Source organism: Cotesia typhae, unplaced genomic scaffold (genome assembly GCF_013202065.1).
Source record: "Cotesia typhae breed Kobodo isofemale line unplaced genomic scaffold, CoteBio_Ctyphae contig_413, whole genome shotgun sequence".
NCBI classification, from domain to species: domain Eukaryota; kingdom Metazoa; phylum Arthropoda; class Insecta; order Hymenoptera; family Braconidae; genus Cotesia; species Cotesia typhae.
The window spans coordinates 261,681-283,077 of NW_027423750.1; the positions used below are offsets into that span (position 1 = coordinate 261,681).

At 31.9% G+C, this 21,397-nt stretch overlaps 2 protein-coding genes across 6 annotated transcripts in view; one reads left to right on the forward strand and one right to left on the reverse strand.

The window, feature by feature from the left end:
- LOC141527955 (regulator of microtubule dynamics protein 1) overlaps nt 1–21,397 on the forward strand; it is a 43,502-nt gene that overhangs the window by 12,266 nt on the left and 9,839 nt on the right. The gene's annotated exons all lie outside the window — the stretch shown is intronic.
- LOC141527951 (protein Wnt-2) overlaps nt 1–21,397 on the reverse strand; it is a 35,701-nt gene that overhangs the window by 5,272 nt on the left and 9,032 nt on the right. For 2 of the 5 annotated variants that reach the window (XM_074243729.1, XM_074243728.1), the window contains exons 1-2: nt 19,745–20,507; nt 6,368–6,588 (exon numbers count right to left, since the gene is read on the reverse strand). In XM_074243729.1, the coding sequence (XP_074099830.1) occupies nt 6,368–6,588; nt 19,745–19,821 (298 nt within the window). In that variant the 5' untranslated portion in view covers nt 19,822–20,507. Of the gene's footprint in view, nt 1–6,367; nt 6,589–15,535; nt 15,554–19,694; nt 20,508–21,397 lie in introns of those variants that run through there. The other 3 variants (XM_074243730.1, XM_074243731.1, XM_074243732.1) reach the window with 3 other exon arrangements.

Genomic DNA, 21,397 nt, shown 5'->3' on the forward strand with positions numbered 1-21,397 from the left:
TATTGTAAAATTGTTATTTTTGTACTGGTTCTATAAACAGGTGTTCTTACACCTCGATAGAATTCTTTACCAGATAAATAAAAATTTATAAAATTTATAAATTTATAAAAACGTCATTTTTTAATGTAATTTTAATTTTTCCGAAAGTAACTTTTGTTTTTTAGGATTTTTTTCATCAAAAAAATTTTTTTAAGACAAACCAATGGCAGCGCCTTAAAGAAGATATTTCAACGATTAAAATGATCTATAACAAAAGTAGTTTTAGTCAACAAAACAATTTGAAAATCGTGATTGAAAATCGAAAGTAGTATAACCAGCTCGAAATTATGAATTTTAAAAAGTATCTTTAGTTTTTTAGGATTTTTTTTTGTGAAAAAATTTTTTTTTTGACATAATTACAATTACAAACTCAAGTTAACGTTATAAAGAGATTATATATACCCAAAATAAGTTGTAATCACGAAGAAAGTACAGAATATTAACTGTTGACCCCATGACGGCCTGCAAATCATGCTTTTACTCTCGGTCGTTATACGCTCGACTCGTCGTAAGTAAACAAAACAAAAAAAGGGAATAAATAAATAAAGAAGCGAAGAATAATAATAAATAAAATACCGCATTTATATGTATGCGATCGATCGTAACTCACGCGTATTTTCATCGATCAGATAAATCTTAGCGGGTTTAACCGCTCGGTTCTCATGAACGACAGGGAAATTATACTTAACGATTATCGAGACCGCGGTATTATATACATATATAGATCTATATATAAGATTCGAGATTTTTGTCCTCTGGTGTATTGACATCTTGTTTACGTCTTAATAAGGATAAGATTGCCGTGATGAATGTCATTCTATTAATTCACTTAATATTTTTATTTATTTTCTTTTGGTTCAATTTTTCGCAGCGTATAAGATTCGTTGTGCATCGATTTATCGACTATTAAATATTAAATAAGTTAGTGAGTCGCCTCAAGGGCTAGCAACCAATAAGTCAACCTTCCATCCAATTATCACCATTTCAATTTCGAATTAATCGGTCATAACTTTTTATTTAATTGGCCAATTTCATATTCAATGGTATCACCTCTTTCGTTTTAATAATGATTAATGCAATTCATTTTTATTCATTTTATTCATGCCAGGCTATTTAATACTTCGCGCACTTATCTCTAAGAATTTAATTCCTATTTTCAATAAAATTTTATTACTTTTCATAAATTAAATCACAAAAATTCTATAAAAATTTTTTTATCAAACTTTGATCGCAATTTTTGGACAAACTATTGAAGATATCAAAATTTTTTTTTGTAGGAAATTTAATTCTCTACAAAGAGAGTCCTTCAATTTCTCCGTATCTTCAACCGTATGCAAAATATGAATTTTATAAAATAGATTTGTCGCAAAATTTTTAATTTCAACTTACAAAAAAAATTTTTTTAATTATTTTTACTGACAAGATCCTCGGGATAGAACAAAGAGAGTTCAAATGCTAAGTATGCTGGTGTCTTAATTACAGTAATTGGTTAATTGTTTCATTATCTGATTCTCGGAAATGTCAGCGGACTTGTATTAGAATTTCGATTTTAATCTCGAACTCGCGGATAAATGTAACGACCGGTCTTTGCTATCCGCTTTGGGACGTAAATACGTCGGGAATTGACATTAAGGACTCTAATAAATGTTACTTATGTTATTGCCATTGTAGATATAACTTATTGTACGCTTTACATATAACAATGTTGCCAGAATATTAAACGCTACCCTTTATCTCCCTTTATGTTAACGACAATCCATCTACCTCTATCTATTATCTTTATTTAACTTAAAATAAAACGGGCCAGATCGCTTTCACGCTATTCTAAAGCCAACTTCTGAATAACACCCACGCAAAATCCTCTTGTACTTGAGTAAATATTCATCGGTGTATGGCTGGTGTCTACTCTGCCGACAAATAACCAGACTTTAGCTCCCATTAGTCAAATTATAACAAAGATACTCTCAAGAATTATTGTTATTACTACGAGTTTACATTTTTGACAATTGTATTCATCGTAAAAAATGTATGACAATTTTTAGTTGGAAAAAAGGTTTCTTATAATTGAATTCTTTGATTTTTTCAAAGTGATTATTGTTTTTTGGGATTTTTTTGGGGAATAAAATTTTTTTTTTTTAGAAAAACCAATGAATGTACCTTAAAGTAGACATTTCAACGAATAAAATGACGTATAATGATAGTACTTTTGACCGCTAGAATATTTTAAAAAAGTATTTTGAAAGTTTATAGTGTTAGTTTGGCAGAAAAATGACATTTTTGAAATTTTATATTCGTTTTTTGGGATTTTTTTGGGGAATTAAATTTTTTTTAGATAAATTAATGAATGTACCTTAAAGTAGCCATTTCAACAAATAGAATGAGCTATAAAAAATTGGTTTTTGATATCGAGAAGTTGAAAAAATTATATGTTGAAAATACGATAACTTAATTTTTGCCAATTATCAAAGTTTTCTTGAGTTTTTTTGATTTTTTACGATTTTTTCAATGAATAAAATTTTTTTCAGAAAAATCAATGAATGGATTTTAAAGTAAACATTTCAACAAATAAAATGAGCTATCAAAAGTTTAGTTTTGATCACGGGAACAATTAAAAAAATCATATTAAAATTCTAAAAATCAAATTTGGGTTCCAAATTTTGGAAAAAATTTTAACTTGTTATTAAATTTTATTTAAACTTTCATTAAAAAAAAAAAGTTATTAATAAATGAACCATTAGAAACTTAACAACATCCTTGATTACGTTGTTAAATATTTTGAGTGACGTTGATTTCCCCGCGAAAGTTATCAGAATCCTTACTGTTGAGAAAATAACTTCGCAACAAGTTTTATCGAAATAAAAATAAGTTAAATTAATATGTACAAGCTGAAAAAAAATGTAACGTCCATGCCGCTAATTTAATTAGTTAAATTAACGGTCTCATTCAACATGCCTCGCTAAATGCCCTCACTGGTGTACCTCCTCTGCGAGCGGTCATATAATCTCTTTTTCATATACCTTTTTTATTTTATTTATTTTCATATCATCCAACATTAATTCCTTTTAGCCGGACAGAATAAATTCGATCGCCCACACCGAAAAAACGTTAATTGGACGAGTTAACTTTGATTGAGTAGTTAATTTTATTTATCCTGATAATTTGTTTCCTACAAGAACTTTATTATAATAAATAATGTTGTTAATAAAAATTTGTTGTGCCGGATAATTAAATCCTCTGAATTAACCGATTAGCAGGCAATAAATTCACTTTACTTTTATAAATGCCGTTCCTCGTACTATTTTTTTTTATTCTTTTTTAACACGCTTTTAATTTAATTTTTGTAAATATTTTATTGAGAGATATTGTTTAACCTAGAGTCTTTTGAACTTGGTTTTTTTTTAATTTCTTGGGGTTGAAATTAAACTTGTTATAGCTCATTTTGTTCGTTAAAATGTCTACTTTAAGGTACGTTCATTGATTTTTGTGAAAAAAATTTTTTTTTTCAAAAGAATCAAGAAAAAAATCCTAAAAAACGAAAGTTACTTTCGGAAAAATTGAAATTACATAAAAAAAATGACGTTTTTGAATTCAATAATTTTTTTCTAAAGGTTCTCGCGGTTTAAAATACTTTTATGATACGTCGTTTTATTCGTTGAAATGTTTTCTTTAAGGTTGTACCATTGATTTTTACGAAAAAAATTTTTTTGATGAAAAAAATCCTAAAAAACAAAAGTTACTTTCGAAAAAATTGAAATTGCATAATAAAAAATGATGTTTTTAAAATTCAATAATTTTTTTCTAAACGTTCTCGCAGTCTAAAATACTTTTATGATACGTCGTTTTGTTCGTTGAAATGTCTACTTTAAGGTACATTGATTGATTTTTCTAAAAAAAATTTTAGAAGGACCTTTAAATTATTTTATACTTTTTAGTTTGCTTTTTTAAATTAATATTCACTAATGCGATCTAATCACTCCGACGAAGTGAAGTAATTAAGAGATCCATTACGCAAAGCTCCTGGCGCCCAGCCAAAATTAATTCTATCGGCGAATCGTGAATTTAATTATGCCCGTCCATCTGCGGTGGAAAGTTAAAAAAAAAAAAAATAATAATAAATCTCGCGTGCAGCTGTCTTTTTTATTTTCGGTGTTGGCTCATTTTTAACTTCCACTTATCTTTTTTTTTAATAAATTAAAAATCGGTAATTTATAACAAATTAAATATTCATAGAATTTAGTAATTGGAAAATCGAATTTAGACATCACCTAAAATATTATCGGTCCCGAGAATTTAATGTCTGGTTTGTGTTAATGTCCGAGCTTATCAATTTATAAATTCAAATTCTTAAATAAAAATATAAATATAAATTTTGGACGGAGAATCGGAATAACTGGATTGGCCCACACCGATTGGCCGATCCTCCACCCACGGAGATCATAATAATAACCGAGCGGATAATTAAGTGAAAAAATATAGGAAATAAATATTTAAGTATTGAGATAGAGGCGTTGGTAGTGCTAGCGATAATTGTATCAACCCTGAACCGATCTGTCTCTGTCGAGTTTATCGCCAGGCTAATTTGTTCCTCCGGTGTAACGAGGAGACCTCAAATTCACGATATTCGATACTTGCTTTTAATCGCGGAACCCCGTGGCGCTGATAGATACCGTTTTTTTGGGTTTCGATTTATGGGCTCGCTTTTTAAGAGATTTTTTTTTGTTTTTTGGGGATAGTTTATTTAAAAATGAAGTTTAGTACCAAAAAATCTAATTTTTTTAGCATTTATCTTTTGTTAAATTGTACAGTACTTTTTTAATTATTGACAGTTTTAAAGATATAAGCTCATCCCGAGGTTACACTCATCAAGAGCTTTCATTTGAGTACCCACATGCATTTTTGATATATTTTCATTTTCAATATATATAATATATAAAATTTAATAAAGTAAAATTTTATTTATTTATAGTTCACAAGTCACGGCAGTCATATAGTGACTACTAGTCAATTATTAAATATTTTAGGATAATCCGGTGTAATCTTAGGATTCCCTCGGTAAGTCACAATAATTCTAGTCCGTTAATACTCGAGTGACAAACACAGTCTGTTAATAATATTTATGCAAACGGATTATCTTGTCGTGTCTTGAAGAGATTTTCGCATACGTTTTCAGTACGGTAAGACGATTAAGAGGTGATAATAAAAATAAAAAAAAAAAAAAAATTAAAAGATGTATGAGTAAAAACAAAGGTACCGCAAAAGGACAATAACAAGTGTTAAATATATTTTGTCGGTTTAGTGTACAAGCATAAAAATAGTTAAGTTCCAGCTACTTAAATCTTTACTTTATACACATTTAAACTTTAACATCGGTTTTAAAGGTGTTAACACCGTCTAACAACCTCGTTCCGCTCGTTAATTCAGCCCGTGGGTGTTGCATGTGTGTAAGTTACTATATGTTACTTTTATTTCAGAAGCAATACAACTAACACAAAAGTATCCAAATAACGTCTTATGTTATACGCGATTTTAAGCCGCTCTATTCATATAATTCTCTGTAGCCAACTTTAAATTTAACCCTTCACTAGAAAGTCATCTTTATCTTGATCTTGATTTTCATTCTGATCCTGAGAATTGTGACTTATATTCTGAAAGATAGCTTTTTATTTCTCGCAACCGTAACCGGGTTGACAGTTCAGTTCTTCTTCTCTTCTATTAGATTCTTCTCTTTTACTAAAAACTATCACTAAATATTTTTTATTTAACGCCGTATACCGTGTAAGATATTTAAAACCTGTTTTCTTTTAAATCCGAACCTCCAGATCATCGATTATAAATATTAATTGGACGGTACCGTAACCGTATTGGTATTTTATATAAAAACTTATATTTCTTTTGACAACACTTGCTAATGGATTTTCACCTCCGTCATACTAATTTTTATTATTATTAGTTTTTTTAATTCTTTTGTTACATATACTCCATGAGGTATAGAATAATGATTTTTTTATGTCCTAAAAAATCCTAAAGAATCAAATAAACTCAAGAAAACTTTAATAATCGGCAAAAATTCAGTTATCTTATTTTGAACTTTTAATTTTTTTGACTTCCCGATATCAAAATTCAACTTGTTATAGCTTATTTTATTCGTTGAAATGTCTACTTTAAGGTATATTAATTGATTTTTCTGAAAAAAATTTATTTTATTGAAAAAATAAAAAATCTTAAAAAACCAAAGAAAGTTAAAAAAACTGTAATGATAGGCAAAAATGAATTATTAATATTATTAAAATTTTTTTTTGTTGAAAAAATAATTATATAAAAAACTTACCGACAACAACGACATGCCCAAAAATTCTGTCATTGACAACATGAGTACAATTCCACCTGTGGTGTCGAAACTGGTACCGACATTCGCGTAACCCTAGTTCAGCACCTTCCCCGACGGCGGGCATCACATGTGGCATTTTTCTGCACTGCTCTCGCTGGCTTTTCGCGAGTCCTGGGATGCGACCACAGACCGCAGCCCCGACGACAACCGCACCAACTACTCTGAAACACAAAATTGTCGTCCATTAAAATTCAAGAGTTCATAAAACTAAATACTATTTTTATTATGAAATATATTAGCCAATTAGATCAGCGTAGGAGGTGCTGTTTATTTTATCATAACCATAATACTGAATATAAAGTTAACAGGGCGATAATGTGTCGGTGATTTCCAATATAAACTTGATAATAATTGGTGAAGATTTTAGCGGGAAGACGTCAGCGATCATGAGTGGCGGATAATTCGTTTCACGCTGTTTCTTCGCCTCATCATCACCCAGTCTGATGAACACGTTGTAAACCCTCGTAAAAGATGATCAACACCGACGAAACCCTGGAGCTAGCTAAGCGAGTTAACGTAATATAAGATATACATATATATTGATATTTTTCGCCGCATGGTGTCCGATAAATAAAATTGTTTTTTAGCCACTATTACTTCACCTGGAAATATTTTTAAATCAACAGCTTTGTTTTAGAGATAATTATACTGAGAGAAACTCCCGTTTAAATAGCTAATTTAATTAGTATATTAAAATCATTAGAAATTTATTTTTAAAATCCTGTTTATCACACTTTTTTTTTAGTTTTTTAGGATTTTCTTATAGAAATTGTAATATTTTTTGAAAGATTCTAATTAGGTCTTTTGGTACACACTTTGACGAGTAAAATGGTGTATAATAAGTAGATATTTGTCGCCGGATTCATCAAAAAAATCCTAATTATAATTAACAAAAATCTTATTTTTTTGGTAAAATCATATTTTTTATAATAATTAAAAATATAATATCAAATTTTTCAAAAGTAACTTCCTCCAATGTCTTCTTATAATCAAAACAAAAGCGATTCTACTTAAACAATTTAAAATTTTCCTGAAAGTCATTACTTTCCAGCCAATTTCAGTAAAACCAATATATTTGATCACCGAGTAATAAATAATGACCTTTCCTCAATTTACATAATAGCTTCGTGATATGCTACTGTTAAACATACTTCCTAGAAGCTCGAGGTTAATGTAATAACGACGGTGGCAGACGATTATAAATAATGGATGTATATTAATCGCGATGACTGGTGATCGAAACAAAAATGGGTTTAAGCCTTGTATTATCTCAGAACAGGGTTCAGAGTTCTCAGATTCATTTCTCGGCTCACCTGGTGACTAAATTCCCCAAGAATGTCAAGCTAATTTATTACCTGTCTTAGGAAGTGATGGGCAACCACAGCTCGGTTGGTATTGTCTCAGGACAATAATAACAACAGCAGTTATGAAAAGACCGAGTGAAAAGATAGCGATAACAAAAAGGCTGATGAAGAAATTAAAGTCCGTGGACACGGCATGAATCCAGATTATCCGGGATCAGTCATCAATCTTGTGGAAAGTTCTGTTCCCAGGGACTTACCAAGGTCTTTATTTAAAAGTTTTTTATTTAAAGTTTATTCAAAGCGAAAAATAAAGTATAAGTTGAGGAGACAAAGCGGTGAATTGGTCGCGTGCGTTAAAATGTGCGTGAGTACTAGCAATCACCCTAATGAGCAGTCTGGGGATCCAAAACCAAAGAATCAACAAGTCGAAAGGGAAAGACATTGATCATCCAGCCATTGATTTCACGCGAGAACAGAACCAGTAGTCACGATAAAAACAAGTAATTACAGAGCTTTCGACACTTTGTTCAATAAAACGATGATGCTGATGATATTTCCCGAGAAACTCCATGGATCAAGATCCATTAAAGATCCCTCCAGTGGATCTGGTGCTTCAATGCATCAGCTGTTGCTGTTGTTGGTCTTGATATTGTTGATAAATGGATTGCTGAAGGAAAAATCCGATGATGCACTGCCGACGGAATAAAGAGGAAGATAAATGATAAGGGCTTGATCCTTTTACAACGGAATACAACAATAACAACGATCTTACTAGTTTCATCATTAGTATTATCATTATCATTATCATCGGTTGAGCGATACCACCATCTACCATCTACTATGAATCATCATCTTTTTATCTAATATTAAATAAGAAAAGATGCACGAGCTATGATAATCCGAAGGCTTATATTCACCTTACGCTTCGGGGAATTCTTTTTTTTATCGCGCTATTTCCTAGCAGTTGCTGCGGAGTCCGTTGGACACGAGTAATTTTAACTGCGGTAATGATAAATAAAGATTTGGTGAATTTTTTTTGCTAGAAATCGCAATTTTGAGAGTTTTTTAGGATTTTTTCTATGAAAAAAATTTTTTTCGTAAAAATCAATGGTACTACCTCAAAATAGACATTTAAACAAACAAAATGACGTATCATAAAAGTATTTTAGACCGCGAGAAGTTTGATAAAAAAATTATTGAATTTTAAAAACGTCACTTTTTAATGTAATTTTAATTTTTCCGAAAGTAACTTTCATTTTTTAGGATTTTTTTGATGAAAAAAATTTTTTTCATAAAAATCAATGGTACTACCTTGAAGTAGACATTTTAACGAACAAAACAACGTATCATAAAAGTATTTTAGACCGCGAGAACGTTTAGAAAAAAATTATTCAATTTTAAAAACGTCATTTTTTTTTTATGCCATTTCAATTTTTTCAAAAGTAACTTTTGTTTTTTAGGATTTTTTTGATGAAAAAAATTTTTTTCATAAAAATCAATTGTACTACCTTAAAGTAGACATTTCAACGAACAAAATGATCTATACCAAAAGCATTTTACAGTTGTAGAAATACAAAAAAAAAAAATCATAAAAACTCAGAATTTATCAAAAACAATAAACATTTACCTTAAAAACATTCTATAGAGCGTCTATAATCATGCTTTTACGGTAATATAAATAATTTCAAAAATATTTGTCCAGTGGGCACCATTACACCTCCCCAATTACGGGCATTGAGCCTGAGTAGTGGAACATGATCTATACAATTTCACGCCGTAAATCACACTTTGAAAGCAATATCGTATAATTTGATGCATAATCCCGATACTCAATGAGGGGATTTTTATTGTAGCAATCCAGAAATGGCAGAACCAGAACTTAAGTTCCGATAAAGAGTATCTAGCCGGGCAATGCCTCTGACTTGGAGCGTAATGCTATATATTACTTAGCTTAATGGCAGCATTACATACCTACACTCATATTCGATAGCAATATCAATATTACAATATTACAAACGGCAAAAGCTTCTGGGTCCGGGGATCTAAGCATAACATTATAAATCAACCAGCACGTATCTTTCTACACCTTTTATATTTGTTGTGTCATTGTCCGGTTGCTCGTGAATTATGGTGGCCAGAGCAGGAATGAATGAATGATCTGATCGACAGATAGATAATTAATAGCGACTTGCTGTTGCTCGCATATATCAAACCTACGGACAAGTTTCGCCAAAGGGCGTCGAGATACTTGGACTATTTACCCTGATATGTTGTTCTTGTCACTGTCTTTGGCGTGACTGTCCAGCACGCACGATGAATAATTACCGGTGATAACTCACCTTTCGTGACAAAGCCGCCAGATTCATCAGACGCTGGCATTAATTGACTCTTTTGAGTGCCAACGCCATTTTTAGCTCTTAATCCCGCTGAATTAAATAATCCTGATGATGATGATAATGATGATGATGAGTAATTTAAAGTTCTCACGTTGCATCTACAGGACACCCTGTAGATTATCTCACGTGGAGCTGAGTTTCGGCACCAGCCCCCAAGTGCATTCCAATGCAAATATCTCGCCTCGGGTCCTCGTGTAATCGCTGCAATTTTCATGCTTCGGAGAAATTCAACCGACCTCATCTCGCCCTTCATCACTTGACTACATATCACCAGAAACTCCACTCAGAGTTCTTTCTGAGAGAAGTGATCTCCTTTTTTTTTTTTTAATTGGCAGGAAAAATACTAAATAATTAATTTTAATTATTTTGAGACGAACCCTTTGCGAAAAGTCGATTTAAATAGGCCATTTTACTTACTAGAGTATTTATTTTAAGCTTCGAGTAATAATTTTTATAGAAAAAAATTTATTTCGCAGAAAAAATCCTAAAAAACTTTGAAAAAACACGATTTTTCGAAAAGAAAGACTTTTAAAACTTAAAATGGGATTTTTTTTGAGGATTCTACGAACAAAAGTCAACTTATTATACACCATTTTACTCGTCAAAGTGTAAGCTTGAAGTATCTACCAAAATATTTAAAAAAAGTACCTGATTTATCAAAAAAAATCCTAAAAAACTGATCAAAACTAATAGCACTTATACTTATCGATCAGTATCTAACGGCGTTCGCTTAAACAGAAAGTATAAATTCTTGCTCGTGTTTCATAAATAACATCAAAATATAATAAACAGGCATTATTCACGGCAATTAATAAATACTCGTATAAACAGACTCGATTACAATCACTAGATCCTATCAAAGGGTATTATTTTAAATAATAGTCTTTGGGGAATTTATTTAATGACAAATAAAGAGAGGTATTGAACTAATTTAAAGGCAATATAATATCATAGAAGTCAGCTTAGAGTTTCGCAAAAACAAAAACAAAAACAAAAAAAAAAAAAAAAAAAAAAAACCCCAGAATCATGATAAATAATAGTGATATAAATAAGCAACTTCCTCTGTTGGTACTCTAATATTTATCAGGAAATATAACTAATAATCCTCATTGAAATCAGCGAAACCTTTCTCTGTTGCGTCAATAAAATAGGTAATTTAATGACCACCAACAAAAAGGCGTTGTGGCTTGGCAAAAAAGTAATGTAAAAATGATAATAAAGGTAGGATAGGAAAATTACTCGGCATTATCGGATATCAATATGCAGCCGAGTCCAGAGATTAAGCCAAAGGACACAGACACCACACGAATACCACATGTGTACATAAATTATCAGAATGGAGAAAAGGCTCTGGCTTGCCGGACAACAACCACCACTATTATTATTATTATTATTATTATATTCAATAAAGGTGTCCATAAATATGAGCATTAGATGAATGACGAAGCGATAGGGTGGCATAATAAGCCGGGTCAGACCGCCTCCTTCAGTTTAGAAGTACCTGCCTTCTAGTTGAGCTAATATAAGGACATCACCGTCCCACGAATCAAGATTAACATAAAGATGACACTACTTGGCTTTTAAATTCAAATATCTGGATTATGTATTCAAGTGCAATTCAACAACCTGCTGACAAATTCAACGTTATAAGATGGTGATCTATCATAATGATCTGTATGATCTATTCATGAGGGTAATTATGGAAATTAACAAACAATACCGGATCTCTCGATGGATCCTTCTCAATTTAAAACCCTACGAATTAGACAGATATTGGATTATGATTGTGTCAAGTTAAGTGTTAGATGTGGTTCCTAGATAGGGAGGCGTGGTAGATCTCATGAATAGACCTCCCATACATCAGCCGTCAGCCATCACCCGTAGCTTATTAATAACCTACGTTAAAAGTGTATTAGGCGCTATCTCCCATCTCCACCATGGGATACGTTTGAGTTGTTTACTTTTCGACTTTCATTGTGGGAATTGGCTTGCTCTTTTAGTGAAAGGGAATTAGAGGGTGTTAAAAGTACCTACTGAAGTTTTTGTTGTAGATTCTGTTCGATCAAAAGAGTATCAATTATTCTTTTAAAAAAAAAAAATTTAAGAATTAATAAACTAAATCAAACCCAAGCCTCTAAATCAAATCGATTATTTTAGCCAATAAATAACCAGTCGTTAAAGACAAACCTACAAAATGGCTAAAACCTCTGGAAGCCCAGTTGCGAGGGCAAAGGCAATAAGGCGCCGGGCAATATATCTTGAGGCGCCAGTGCTAAGATTTTCGCCACCTACTCCAGTGTCAGGACCCTACTGAGATCTTTATGCATCGAGTTCTCCCACACATACCTGGGCTGCTCCTAGATCCCAAAGATACTGACAACGGCCTGGAGCTGGACGTTGCTAAAAGTATAATGCTAAAAGCTTATGCCTGTTCTGTGGATCCTCGAGGTGAAAAATGATAATTTAGATCTTGACACCTGCCGGTTCTTCCCGAGACTCGAGTTTGAACTCGAGGACTAGCCAAACAGATAGCCATGTCATAACAGAATCCTCGATCCTTGATAAATACGTTTAATCCGTTAAACAAACACAAGCCACTTTCGAAGGTTTGTACACTTTTGTTCTTATTTAGCTTAGCATTCATTGTCGGCGCTTGTGAGCAGAAGCTCATCCGCAATAACCGAGCCAGCTGGTTATCTGAATCTTTGAGAGCACTTGACTTTAGTTGCTTTGAGAAAAAAAAACAAAAAAAACCAAAAAAAAACGAAAATATTTCTCAGAGCAGGCGGTTTTATTGATAGTCACGTGACCGCGACAAAGACCACCTGCATGAGCATCAGGCATCAACCATAGAGTCTGAACTCATCCGTCACGAGTGGATGTGTCTCGGTTTAATTTCACGCCCTGAGTCACCATCACCAGAATACCGTTTTTATCTCGATGATCATGACTTGTCGTCGTGACAGGATACATTAATGGTTGATGATGGTAGTAAACCTCAACACACAACAGACAATACACACTCTGACGGATCTGACGGTTTTAGTTCTTAGGACCACGTATCTTCCGATCACACGTTCAAAACCTCAGACTCTTGACCTCGCCACTATTTTATGCCAAACGCGTTCTTAGTCTCTCTCAGCTGCTCCGGTAACTGGACAGCGGGCACCTCTTTCTTACTCCGTGACACTGGGAATAACCACAATTACTCCAGAACTTACAGTCCGGCAAATACCGAGTTAATATAACAAGCTGATCCCTATCTCGCCACAAAAAAACATCTTAGATCTTGCTGAAATATTCAGAGGGACGCACTCGGTGTAAATTTGCAAGAATTGGAGTGTTTTTTTAGGATTTTTTCGATGAAATAAATTTTTTTTTTTTTATAAAACCCTCAATGGTAACTCAAAGTAGACAATCTGATGAGTAAAATAATCTACAACATGTCACACTATTTCTTCAAGACAAAGTTCTGAAAAATAAGAAACCTAATAATTGTTCTCGAAAGTTTTGATCGTTGGCCAAAATTGGCGTCATTAGGCAGCAAGTGGGCATTCCAAAAAAGACCAGTCGAATAATTAAAAGCAAATGACTGAAATTACAAGCTGGAGCCGATTAATAAATAAAAAATCCAATCAAAAAGTAAATTAATAACTATCAATTGAATATACAAAGTTGTTTACGAGATCAACTTATCTTGAGTTATAAAACGTTATAAAGTGTTTTCAAAATCCGGTTATTGAGTTTGTCATCTCCACTAATTGGAGTTGAAGAATATTTATGTAAAGCCGGCTGATGGTTCATGGCTCCCGCCCATCGATGGACGTCCAGGAGCCAGCCTTGCAATGACATTTTTTGAGTCTCTTGTTCATTATTGTCGAGTAATTTATTATTTTGGTTGTTGGAATTAATTACAGGCACACATTGATTAAAAGCCACTAATTTATCGTAAGCCTTGATGCCCCACAATTCGATCGGTATGGTCTTAGAATATTTATATGAGTGAGGTGTGCGAGGAGAAAACCTCAACTCAACAAATGCTCGTTATTACGACGATACGCTGGTTTATCACCCAGGTGAAACACTTTGCGGTTAACTGATCGTCCAAGAGCGACGTTTATACTTTGCCGGGACTAATTAAAAGGATACCCAGTACGGTCGATCTGATAAGATCGGCATTGACGCCACCGATTACTTCTCTTTCTTTACTTCGGGAATTGAACTCTTCCTAGTTTTAGTTTTTCTGTTATGCTTACATTCGTTTTTTAGTCGTTGGAATGTAGTTAACAGGTGGAGTGGAAAAATTTTCCTAGGCACCTGGCGGGGGCGCCGTTTTTCAGGCATCTGTTTTTTTTTCTCTGTATCGATATATAGGTCATTTTATTCCTTAGATTGTCTACTTCAAGGTACGATCAATAATTTTTATAGAAAAAAATTTATTTCGTAGAAAAAATCCTAAAAAACTTTGAAAAAGCACGATTTTCCAAAAAGAAAGACTTTTAAAACTTAAAATGGGATTTTTTTGAGGATCCTACGAACAAAAGTCAACTTATTATACACCATTTTACTCGTCAGAGTGTAAGCTTGAAGTATCTACCAAAATATTTCAAAAAAAATACTTAAATTATCCAAAAAAATCCTAAAAAACTAAAAAAAAAAAACCTAGATTTTCTGCAAAAAAATACTTTTGCAACTTAAATAGGATTTTTTTTTTATGATTCCGACGACGAAAGTAAACTTTTTACACACCATTATCTTCACCAGAGTATAAACTTACGAACTCACGAAAAAATCTCAAAAACGATACCTGATTTCCTAAAAAAAATCCTAAAAAAGGATCAACGACGTCCTTCAGAAAGTTTAACAAAAAACCCGATTCCTGGAAGCACTTATTCCTGGACACCCTGAATAATTCATACCTCCTAATTAAGGCCGTGCTCCAAATTTTTTCCCATTGGACCCAATTCGGAATGGCAATATGCCGGGTCATAAAATGCTCCTTAGCCTTGAAATGGTCATCCCCGTTCTCGGTGAATTTCTTAACGGATTGGCAAAAAAAAGGAATTAGCAGGTTTCTCTGGGAAAAACATCTCGCATTCTATCCTCCCTGTTTAATCAATTTAAATCGCTTAGCAAGCGGCATACCTTATATTTTTTACTTCCTAACTAAAACTGTCCGGCAGAAGATATCCAGTATAAGTAGTACCTCTTTCATTTCAATTGAAACGCTCTCACCATCAGGAGAGCCAGAGATAGAAAGAGAGAGAGAGACTCTAAATATTTTAATGCCGCTTTGTCCGGTTTTATTTATCCTCTTAATTTCCCAGGTATCTGCGATCCTTCTTGTCTTATATCCCAACACATTATCAGCATTAGAAGTACATATATTCATTATTTTTACTACTTACAGCACCGCTTTTTTACTTCAACCTTCTTCACCCAACTCGTTATTTTAATTGGCAACTTTTTCACCGCATTCTTCATATTTTGCAGAACTACCGAATCTTTTCTTCTTCTTTTAGCTCGGTTCCAATTTGTAAGAAGCTTCCTGCTCATCAACCGGTAGACGGTAACTAATAATCACCATACATTTCTATTACAACTGGAGAATAGTGTTACCGGTCCGCTCTACGGGGGGCTGGAGATTTTTAAAAATATTAAATGAATTTTAGTCGAAAATTTAGAACTTAAAATTCTCGGTCAAGAGACGTATTTTGTAGGAAATATAATCCTTGATAAGGAGGGTCCTTATCAAATTTTTCATAAATTTAATAAAAATATCATTTTTTTAGTAAATCTTGATTTTTAGAACTTTAACGTCATTTTTTAAATTGTTCCCGTGGTCGAAACTAAACTTTCCATAGCTCATTTTATCCGTTGAAATGTCTACTTTGAGATAGATTCATTGATTTTTCTAAAAAAAATTTTTTTCATTAAAAAAATCTTAAAATAAATAAGTTACTTTAAAAAAAAATCGAAATTTCGGAAAAAAAATGAAATTTTCAAAATTCAACAATTTTTTCTTAGTTGTTTCCGAGGTCAAAAATACTTTTGCTATAGCTCATTTTATTCGTAAAAGTGTCTAGTTTAAAGTACATTCATTTATTTTCCTCAAAAAAATTTTTTTTCCCAAAAAAATTCCAAAAAACAAAAGTTACTTAAAAAAAATGTCATTTTTCGGTAAATTTTACTCTTTAAAATTTTTAACATTTTTTTTAAAACTGTTCCCGTGGTCGAGAGTAAACTTGTTATAGCTCATTTTGTTTGTTGAAATGTCTACTTCAAGGTAAATTAATTGATTTTTCTAAAAAAAATTTAATTCCCCAAAAAAATCTCAAAAAACAAAAATCAAAGAATTCAATTAAAAAGATTAACACAAAATTTAGAGAAAAAATGCAAGCTTGGAATTGAATTGAGCGTAAAATGAAAATTTTGCCAGGCAGGAAGACAAAGAAAAAGTAAATCGGAAATTAGTATCGCCCCGTGAACATAAATAATGACTGGATAGTTATTTATTCTCCTTTCTTCAGTGTATATCCGTTCTTAGCTACGTTTATTTCATTTGACTAGTCCTCTTTTCGTCACGGTGACCCAGTGATTTATCTGAGAAATCCAAAGTAAAAGGTAATAGAGTTGTCCGGTGGTCGGTTGGACCGTGAAGATCAAGTAGTAGGAGGAGTTTACTTCTATATATTCTTCTTCATCTATTCATTGAGATCACCCACGAATTATTCCGTGGATCGTGGGAGTCGCAATTTTGAATTTTTAAATTTAAACGATCTGTTTCTCTTTTTTTATTCGGGGAATTAACTTTTTGTTGGCAGGAGAGCAGCTCTTTGTTAGGCCGCTCGTGGGATTTGATGACAGATTGATGACTCTTTAGGTTTAAGAGCTGTCATTGATACTAAGCCGTTTTATGTAATTGCTTGTAATAATTCTCGAGTTTTTTTTTTTTTTTTTTTTTTTTTTTTTTGACAATTTTTAAAAATAAATTCTAACGTTTTAATATAGAATTTTTTAATTGGAAATAAACCTTTGAATAATTAAAATTCTTTAGAGATCTAAAAGTAAAATGTCATTTGCAACATCCGTCAAAAGTGATTTGTACATAAATAAAAGAAATTTACTGGTAAGTACAATAACAAAGATTTATTAGTGACACTGATGACTTATTTAATAAAAATAGTGTCTAAGTCGAAAGAGTAATAGATCGGAGATCCGTGATCTTGGCTGAGGACTTTCGATAAAAGCGATTAAGAAATTTATAAAGACAGATCTTGTAAGATTATAAGCCGTCGAGTTTAGACGCAGATTGAGACTGAACTATAATAATAAAAAGGAAGCAAGAGGGAACGATCAGCTTCAGGTTCAGTATACTTATATCTGTATCTGGCCTGAGGCCGTGAAATCAGATCCAGTATCACCCAAGTAAAGCTAAGAGCAGGAGACACTTTGTGTTTGGCATACACTCGCCACGCACCGTACCACCATACCACGCTCCGGTCCATGTTCATTTTTTTAAAATCCAAATAAAACATTCATGTCATGTCAATAAATTTAAGGTTTTGTTTCCGCCAGAGTGCTATTGTCCAATAGATCGTGGGAAAGTCAATACTGCGAGGACCGACATTATTTGCAAACTTTCGTGATGTTTGTTGTGGAGAAAAAATTTTTAATAACGAATTTTTGGGGTAATGGTAGTAATTTTCGGGATTTTTTCTGTGAATAAAATTTTTTTGAGAAAAATCAATGAATGTACCTTAAACTAGACATTTCAACGAATAAAATGAGCCATAGCAAAAGTATTTTTGACCTCGGAAACAACTAAGAAAAAATTGTTGAATTTTGAAAACTTCATTTTTTTCCGAAATTTCGATTTTTTTTTTTTAAAGTAACTTACTTATTTTAAGATTTTTTTAATGAATAAAATTTTTTTCAGAAAAATCAATGAATACATCTTAAAGTAGACATTTTAACGGATAAAATGAGCTATAACAAGTTTAGTTTTGACAACAGGAAAGAAAAAAAAAAAAAAAAAAAAAAAAAAAAAAAAAAAAAAACAATTTTTATGGTAATTAAAAAAAAATTTTTTTTGTTATTTTTTTCAATTAGAAGCTTAAAATCTAAAATCAATCGAAAAAACTGAAATATTACTTAGATCTGGACATGAGCCATGAGAGCAAAATAAAATAGCATGAGGGATCCGACGGAAACGCTGTTTGCGGATTTATGAGCCCTCTCGGATCAGGAATATGGAGCCGTAGCCCCGGGGGATGCTCGGGAATTTAAAGTTTAAAGGATCGGGATAAAAAGGCTTGAGAGTCTCGCAATTAGGTCCTTAGGTCCATGGTATCCGTCTTAAGTCTTAACCGTCTCCGGACATGGGACCACCTCGCTCGACATCTCGTTTCGGAGGCCACGACATTTCGCCAGAAATTGGAGATCGATCGGCAGATACCGGTCTCTCTTTCTCTTCCTCTCTCTCGCGGATTTCTCGCTCAGTTTAGTTCGGCGATCTTTCAAATGAGAACGATTCATTCCAAATGCTCCTTGATTCTCATTGGAATCCATTGCGCAAGTTATTCTCTTCTCAGCAAAAAAATATACCCGATCAATTCTCCACCAGCTATTTATCTCACAGTTTTTACATCACCAATTAATGCTCCTCTAATTGATGGAATTAAAATTTATTCGATAATTGCCTGTTGCTCCTCCTTCCTGATTTACATTTTTATTCATCTGATAATATCGATGTTTTTTTATCTAATTTTTGTCGAAAAATAAACTTGTTATGTCATTTTGTTCCTTCAAATCTCTACTTTAAGTTGCGTTCATTGATTTTAATAAAATAAATTCAATTCAGTAAAAAAAAATCATAAAAAACGCAAGTTACTTTCAAATAATGTCATTTTTTTAGCAAATCTTGATTTTTAGAACTTTAACGTCACTTTTTAAATTGTTCTCGTGATCAAAAGTAAACTTGTTATAGGTCATTTTATTCGTTGAAATGTCTACTTTAAGATACATTCATTGATTTTTCTGAAAGAAATTTTATTCATTGAAAAAATACTAAAAAATCAAAAAAACTTATGAAAACTACGATATTTTTTAAAAAATGGAGTGTTTTTATTTTCAATCTTTAATTTTTCTACTTTCCGCGTATCAAAATTCAACTTGTCATAGCTCATTTGATTCGTTAAAGAGTCTAGTTTAACGTAAATTTATTTATTTTCATCAAAAAAATTTTTTTCTTCAAAAAAATCTCAAAAAACAAAAGTTACTTTAAAAAAAATGTCATTTTTCGATAAATTTTACTCTTTAAAATTTTTAACATTTTTTTTAAAACTGTTTCCGTGGTCGAAAGTAAACTTGTTATAGCTCATTTTGTTCGTTGAAATGTCTACTTCAAGGTACATTAATTGATTTTTCTAAAAAAAATTTAATTCCCCAAAAAAATCTCAAAAAATAAAAATCACCTCGAAAAAATCAAAGAATTCAATTAAAAAATTTTTCAAAAAGATCAACATAAACTCTATCTAGATCCTTTCAATCAATTTTTTTTTTTACCTCAATCATCAAATAAGTCCTTAATTACCCAAATAAAAATTCCACAATACCTGGTCTGATCCGGGCCCTGAGCAAGCCCAATAATTAAAAGGGCAATCGCGATCACCGCGATGTCACCGCGACGCATCTCTTACATCACAATCACAATCAATTAATGATTTCATCAAACAATCTTGTTGGTATTATCCCGTTCCACAAGCAAACAAAACAAACAAACCAACCAATAATTAAAATAATTAACGAACAAGAACGTCCGCGCACAAAGGACTCGAGTAAATAATTATTCTACCGGTGGAATGTTTTGAAAGTTGGAAAATACGCAACACATATTTATATTTATCGCTGCACCGTTTTATTGATTAGATCCATTAAAAACTCTCAGAGACACTAATTGATTGAACAACCAACTACTATTTATAAAATTCCTCCTCATTTTTCACCACTTAATCTTTCACTTAATTAACTCCATATCTTCGAGCTGATCAAAAATTTAGATTTTTATTCACAATATTGCTTTCAAAATTTTATATAAATTTTTTTTAATTGTTCTTTCCTCCCTCTACACGTGCATAATTTTTATTTTTTTTTGCGACAACTCTTTCATCAAAAAAATCCTAAATTATCACAACACTTTTCTCAACTTTGCAATTTTTGGGTAAATTTTTGAAAAAAAAAAATTAATTTTAAATTAATTCCAAAATTTTTTTTATAAAATGTCAAAAAAATAATTTTTAAAGAGAGATCGGCGGATTTGGGATGTTCACGCGGAGAGTTTAACGGGCGCATGGAAGAGAACGGTGCGTTTGGACGACTGGAGACTTCACTCAGGACTGGCCCGCCGGCCACCTATACTACACACTATATTACTATATAGAATATACCTTTGGCTTTGGGATCGTGTATTATATATCTGTATCGTACCGGGTCCGAACCATTCTCCTATCCTCTTACTCACATCACATCACTATAAAGATACTTTACGCGGCGTGTAATTCTCCAGCTGATCTGGAACATTTTTAATAATTATTTTATTTCTCAAATTTTTTCATTGATTTCTAACCGAGTGACGGCGCAAGACTGACGTACAGGGAGATAATTGTTCGGTTATCTTTTATTGCTGGGTATTTTTCAATTATGATAGACCATATTGTTTCTTGATAACTGTTAACCTAGGATTTGTGTGTTTGCTTAGATAATACCAGGAAAATTTTAATTCATTTATCATAAATAGAATTTCAAAACAGAGTAGTTTTAATAACGAATTTTTGGGATAGTGGTAGTAACTTTTAGGATTTTTTCTATGAATTAAATTTTTTTGAGAAAAATCAATGGATGTACCTTGAAGTAGACATTTTAACGAACAAAATGAGCTATAAAAAGTTTATTTTCGACCACGGGAATAATTAAAAAAAAATTTTTTAATTTTAAAATGTAAAATTTGCCAAAAAATGACAGTTTTTTAAAATAACTTTTATTTGTTGGGATTTTTTTGGAGAAAAAAATTTTTTTAAGAAAAATCAATGAATGTACCTTAAAGTAGACATTTCAACGAACAAAATGAGCTATAATAAAAGTAATTTTGATCTCGGGAACAACTAAAAAAAAATCATAAGAGACATTTTTTGAAGTTTACTAAGAATTTAAAATTCAAATATTCGGAATGAGTTTGAAGGTAAAAAATTTTATTAAGACATTTTCAGGCT